At 39.9% G+C, this 6389-nt stretch overlaps 1 protein-coding gene across 1 annotated transcript in view; it reads right to left on the minus strand.

The window, feature by feature from the left end:
- Positions 1–1593: 1593 nt before the first annotated feature.
- LOC106013829 (trichohyalin-like) overlaps positions 1594–6389 on the minus strand; it is a 6450-nt gene continuing 1654 nt past the window's right edge. The window contains exons 2-4 of the mRNA XM_035973508.1: positions 4093–5381; positions 2798–2966; positions 1594–1657 (exon numbers count right to left, since the gene is read on the minus strand). Coding sequence (XP_035829401.1) covers positions 1594–1657; positions 2798–2966; positions 4093–5381 — 1522 coding nt within the window. The remainder of the gene's footprint in view (positions 1658–2797; positions 2967–4092; positions 5382–6389) is intronic.

The raw sequence follows: 6389 nt of genomic DNA on the forward strand, positions 1-6389 counted from the left end.
CCTCATGAAGTCGACGGTGTAAAAGGAGAAATAAAAACTGTTCATGAAAAACGACACTCAGGGCTGACGTCATCTAGCAACTCTCCACTATTCTCCTATAGGCACTTGGTTTTTAATAATTGTTTGTAACACAAGGTTTAGGTAAAAATCATTCTATTTTTATAGCAAATCATCTGTTAAAAAAAGAGACTCAACTGTCCATAAATGCCCAATGAGTCACCACAAGTGTAATGAGTGAGAGAGACAGTCAGATTGTATTATTACATAACTCAGTCTGTCGCTTCCGAGACTTTCGGAAAATTCAGGGAAATGGAAATCTTTACTTTCTTTTAGTTTATAAAATGTTTTCCAGGTGTCTCCAATCATTAAGACAGCATTAAGAGAACGCATTGGGCAGAGACCCTAAAAAATAATATTAACTGTCTGTTATCTGTGTATTGAATGCTGTCTTCTCAAACGTATTCTTTCAATTATCAAAAGTTGATTAGCGTAAGTTTCCCCTTCATGATATTTGTCATGTTTCTCAAAGGACAGCTTTCTTTCTCCCACATCGTCTCGTTGTTTTTATAAAGTCGACGGTGAAAAGAAGAAACAAAACCTGCTCGTTAAAAACGACACTCTTTCCTAGGGTAACCAAGCTGACCAATAATAATAATAATAATCATATCATTCTCCAACATGGGCATATTTTTTTGACGAAAATGTGATAGTTACACAAGGTAACAAATCTCACTATTTTGTTGTAATAAATTATTATCACCTCTAGATAAAATTGGACCATCAATCCAGAAACATCCAATAGATCACCATAAATGTAACGAATGAGAGAAACAGATTATCATATTAAAAACATTATTCACTTTATCTCGTCCAACACTTTTGGAAACTTCAAATGTTTTCCAATCGTCTTCAATCATAGAGGCGACACTGCAAGAACTATGTATAGCTTTGCTGAGAAAATCTGTACAATTTTACACAATCGTCCTTGAATTTCAAAAATATCAGCACAACTTCTTGACATGAACCTGCATGTCAAGAAAATCTCCAGTGGCCCTACTGTTTTTCCACTTTCCGTCCATTTCTAAAGCTGTGCTTTAGGCTTAAGTCTGAACAATATCACAGAAGCTGTCTGAATTATAAATTCACCAACACAATATCTGCACACAAACCTTAGAAAAACAAACATTGGCTTGTTGAGGTTTTTTTCGGTTGGTGGGTTGGGGGTAGGTCAAATTGCCAAACAGAACACTGTCATCTTGTCGTTTTTGGATTCCATAAACACCAGCGGAAGAACCTGGTGCTGAGTCAGAGTTTTCTGCTTTCATCTATAGGCCTATTACTGCTCCACCTGCATAACCTCGAAAACCAAACACATCAGCACAAGAGCCACTGAATCCAATCACAAACTGAGCAACATGTCTTTCTGTTCGTGTTTTTTCCTTCCCAGCGTTTCGTCGGAGAGTCCTATCTCTTCAGCATGTCCTCCAAAAGCACAGCGTTTCTCCTCCTCCTACTTCCCCATGCCCTTCCTTCCCCTTCTCCTAACATCCTCCGAGTCCTCCTTAATCCCAGCTGGACAATAAGTTTCTCCTCCTACACCACATTGCTGGAATCTGCCTCCATATTGAATACGTCATCCTCTCTGTCACCGTTTGACCTGCACAGAAAACAGAGCCAAACTCAAGCATCCACACAACATCCAAAGAACATAACATTTGTTAAAATTACAGGGTTTCAACAAATTAAATTTCAAAAGTCAAATATCTGTTTACAAACACAATGCATTCCCTTTTAGTACTTCAAGGAAACTAGACTAAAATTTCTCTTCCGTGTGAGCAGAATAAATAAATAATGGAGACCTTTCACTAGGAACTGGCTAAAATAAAACTGCATGTACTTTTGTTTCTTTATTGACAGTACAAGACCACACAAAATAGTTCACCAACCCCCTTTGAAAAGTTGATTGTTTGACAGGTGTTCAGTTGCTATTCTCAATAATTATATGCCACATATTGATATGAATTATGAAATAAATTTATGGTGTCCCATAAAATAACATTGTTGATTGTAATACAAAATTTACAGTTTAAGACGAGTAATGGAATATCACCTCCCTCCCTCCCCCTATAAAACTACACCCACACATATAGGTGCACAAGTGAAATATTGCTCTACGCACTGTGCATCAAAAGAAACCCATAAGCACGCCATGATATACATAATATAGCAAAGAAAACGAAACAAAACAGTCAAGGATTTAAAAATAAAAAACACACAACCACAAAGATCACTGCATCTCCCGCTTTCTTTTTCTGAGGACACCTGATCTATGAATTGATCAGTTTCTAAAGAATAGATTAGTTTCGATTTTTTTTTCAAATTCCAGATCTGCTTCTATGTAGTTACTATTTTTAGTCATACGAAGTTAGCAAGATCTCACCTTAAGCCACGGTTAACTGAACTTCAGTGGAACCGTGAAAGAGAGGTTCTTATCCAATCCTTGTTCACCTTTCTGCGAGTTATCGACTGGTGCTTCTGAACCCTTTCACTTTGCCTCACTCAAGGTTTTAACACTTTTTAACCCCAGAAAAAGAACATCTTTACTCTATATCTACAGCATTTTACCTTGATTAATTTAAATGGTATCCCAACACAACTTCATTCATATCTTAGACCCTAAAGACAAACTCCGATGAGACATCTTACCAATGTCACAAACGACTTTTTGTTACTATATCATATGTTGTTGTTTTTTTAGTTCGTCTGTACAGCTATTCTATCCAGACTCGAGTCTTACCTGTTTCCATCAAAACCGCACATTTTCCAAAGTTCTTGTGAGATAAAATCCTTTAGGTCTCCATATATAATGTCTTCTACAGATACATCAGCAATGGGGACATCCATATGGAGATTCTGGACAGTTTCAACATGACGATCATCTGGAACCTCTTTCTGCTGGCCCGCATCTGTACATGGACAACAAATAAATAAATAAATAAATAAATACACATGGAAGGAAAGAGAGAAAGAACGAAAGAAAGAAAGAACGAAATTAAGAAAGAACGAAAGAAAGAAAGAACGAAAGAAAGAAAAAACAAAAGAAAGAAAGGAAGAAAGAAAGAAAGAAAGAAAGAAAGAAAAACGAAAGAAAGAAAGAAAGACAGAAAGAAAGAAAGAAGGAAAGAAAGAAAGAAAGAAAGAAAGAAAGAAAGAAAGAAAGAAAGAAAGAAAGAAAGATATAAAAAATTATAACACGATAACAAACAGGGATATGTCAGAAGAGTTTGGTGGATGTGATGCCAGTGGGACACAGGAAAAAACAAGCTCATGAACTTATAAAGCGAACAAGGGATATTTTCTTCTTTAAAAGAAAAAAAAAAAAAGATTTCAAGTCTGAAGATCATCATGACAGCGTCAGGTAGATACTTTAAACATCGGTGTATAGTATACCAGGTCAGTGACGGTAAAAGGATTAATTCATTTAGTGTTTGGTAAAACGAGCTTCCTGTGTATTATAACATTAAAAAAGAGAGAAAAAAGATATAAACAGGATGTCATGTCACTGGTCTGCTGATACCACACTGAAAACATAACAGTGTGTTTGCGTGGCTATGCATTGGTCTGCCGAGAGTGAGTTTGTTTATGGTGAACTAGCGTGACAAATGATGCCTGAACAAATTGTATGCTAAAATCAGCCAACAAAACTTTCCAAACTCAAGGAGCCGAAAACCTTGTCAAATTATTTCAATAAAATAAAAACTTTGCAATTTGTGTAGTAGAAGTCTTCTACTCAATATGTATCTTTTAATCCCAATGGCAGAGAGAGAGAGAGAGAGAGAGAGAGAGAGAGGGGGGGGTGGAGGGAGGGAGAAAGAGAGAGAGAAAGAGAGAGAGAGAGAAAGAAAGAGAGAAAGAGAGAGAGAGGAGAGAGAGAGAAAGAGAGATAGAAAGAGAAAGAGAGAGAGACAGAGAGAGAGAGAGAGAGAGAGAGAGAGAGAGAGAGAGAGAGAGAGAGAGAGAGAGAGAGAGAGAGAGAGAGGTGTGTGGGGGGGGGGAGCTGACTCTTTGATTATTAGAAAAATAACAACTTACCCAATTGAAGTTGGGGGTGTGGTTCTTCGTAAACATGACTGGCGGTCTCGTCAAAAGGATTTATGGAATTCTGAAGAGATGACGTTGTCGCTTCCTCCGCCTCGTCCACGTCGCTCCGGCCACACAATGAAAGTGTCTTTCTCTCGCTAGCACCGGGGTCGTTGTTGTTGTTGCTCTTATTGTTGTTGCTGCTCCCGATGTTGTTATTGTTGTCATTGCTACTACTGCTGTTTTTCTTGATGTTACTGTTGCCGGTATTGCGACTCTTGCGGCTGCTGCTGTGGCTTCTTTTGCTACGTTTGCTGCTGTCGTTGGTGTACGGCGACACGGCACCCACACTAGTCACGGACTGGCTCTCCGGCGGGCTCTTTATTTTGTCCCTCGACGAAAAAGAAGAGAGTGTCGATGTCCTCGTCTGGGACGTCCCAGGTGGAGAAGCGGCGTCACCGTCTGACGAGTCTCTCTGGCCCGGGGGTTTGCCACCACCAGATTTCAACAAACGCCGACACTCCACAGACTTTGTTTTCACCTTCTCTTTCTCCTCAGCCTTTGGCCTCTGCTTCTTCTCCTCCTCCTTAGCCTTAGGTCTCTGCTTCTTCTCCTCTTCCGCAGGCTTTTGTCTCTGCTTCTTCTCTTCCTCCTTAGCCGTAGGTCTCTGCTTCTTCTCCTCTTCCGCAGGCTTTTGTCTCTGCTTCTTCTTTTCCGCCGCAGGCTTTTGTCTTTGCATCTTCTCTTCCTCGTCAGCCTTAGGTCTCTGCTTCTTCTCTTTCTTGTTTTTCGAGGTTGCCGCAGTGGGTCTCACTCTCTCTTCAGCCATAGCAAGAACTGCCTTAAAGTCAACGGGCTGGGGGACGCCGCATTTGTTAGCGTGTCTGACGATTGGCTTCTTTGGTGGTTTAGCAGGTTCCAGGTTCGTTTCTCTAGAAGATAACGGTGGCAGACTGTGCTTCCTTCTGTTGTCATGATTCCCTGACGACTGACTGTGAGAAGACCTGAAACGTTTACTGCTACTACTGCTGCTGCTGCTGCTGCTGCTTTGGTGAGTCGACTTCCTTTTTCGACCGGTATTGTTTTCCGTGTCTGAGTAGTCTTTCTTTTGGGCTCTCTCCCACGCCTCCCTGGCCATCCGAGCTATCTCCTCTCTTTTTCGTCTCGCTTCTTCCTCAGACAGCGTGCTATACAAGTCAGAGAAATCGCTGTTGCTTTGTTTTATCTTGGGAATTCTGTACCCCTCCATTTTCTGCTCTCCCCTTTCCTCTCTATTTCTCTTTCCGATCTGGCTGACTTTGCTGAAAGGAGAATGAAAAACAATAGACTTAGTAAAGTAGAGAAAATCTTGTAACCAAAATTAAGGACATTCAATATCGTACAGCTCATTCTCAAAAGACTGACCTATTGCTTGCAAGAGTTTGGTTTTTATAAATACTTTTCATATTTCAAATGAGTTGATCTTGTAAATAGATTCTACTTCTTTACTCTCCCTTTGTAGTTTCCGTCTACCCATTTGGCTTTCCCTATGTATTAAGTGACCGTTTTAGAACATAATACTAATATCTGTCAGTATGAGTCTGTCTTTTTAAAATCAAATTAAGCAAGAACGCTTTCTACAATAATAGCAATCATTAGAAGATAAGGTTAAAGGGATACACGATCCCGGTAAAAAGATCGAGATACTCGATAAAATTTCTCTCTACTTGGGAATCGCACAACGAGTTATCTTTACGCTACTCCAGACGCTGGTCATTTAAATACTACCCCCCCCCCAAAAAAAAAAACAAACAAACAAACAAACAAACAAAAATTTAAAAAAAATTATTAAGATTATGGTACAGGGTTTGGTGAGTACTGGAAGAAAATCAGTGGCCCCAGAGTCCGATGCAAGTAGCAAGTTAGCTCAAACCAAAGAGGTTATGGCTCGACATGATGCTCAAACATGGGCTGTGGCCAAGTATTGTGTGTGTCTAAGTGTTGGGTATGGCGTGTGTTTCAAGCAAATATAACAGAGCAAAGTCCCTCCCCCTCCCCCTCCAAAAAAGGGGTCCAACCTGGTGCTGGAAGATGGAAACCAGCAATAGCGTGTTTTAAAAACTGAATGCACTTATGTGATTTTGTCCATTATGTAAGGTTGATATGCTACTTCAGATATAGTCTAGTCTATCTATTGTTGCAACCCACAGGCGGTTTTATTTGTTTAGTTTTTTGTTGTTTGTGTGTGTGTGTGTGTGTCTTAGTGTGTGCGTGTGTGTGTGTGTGTGTGTGTGTGTGTGTGTGTGTGCGCGTGCGTGTGTGTTAGTGTG

Source organism: Aplysia californica, unplaced genomic scaffold (genome assembly GCF_000002075.1).
Source record: "Aplysia californica isolate F4 #8 unplaced genomic scaffold, AplCal3.0 scaffold01333, whole genome shotgun sequence".
Taxonomy (NCBI): Eukaryota; Metazoa; Mollusca; class Gastropoda; order Aplysiida; family Aplysiidae; genus Aplysia; species Aplysia californica.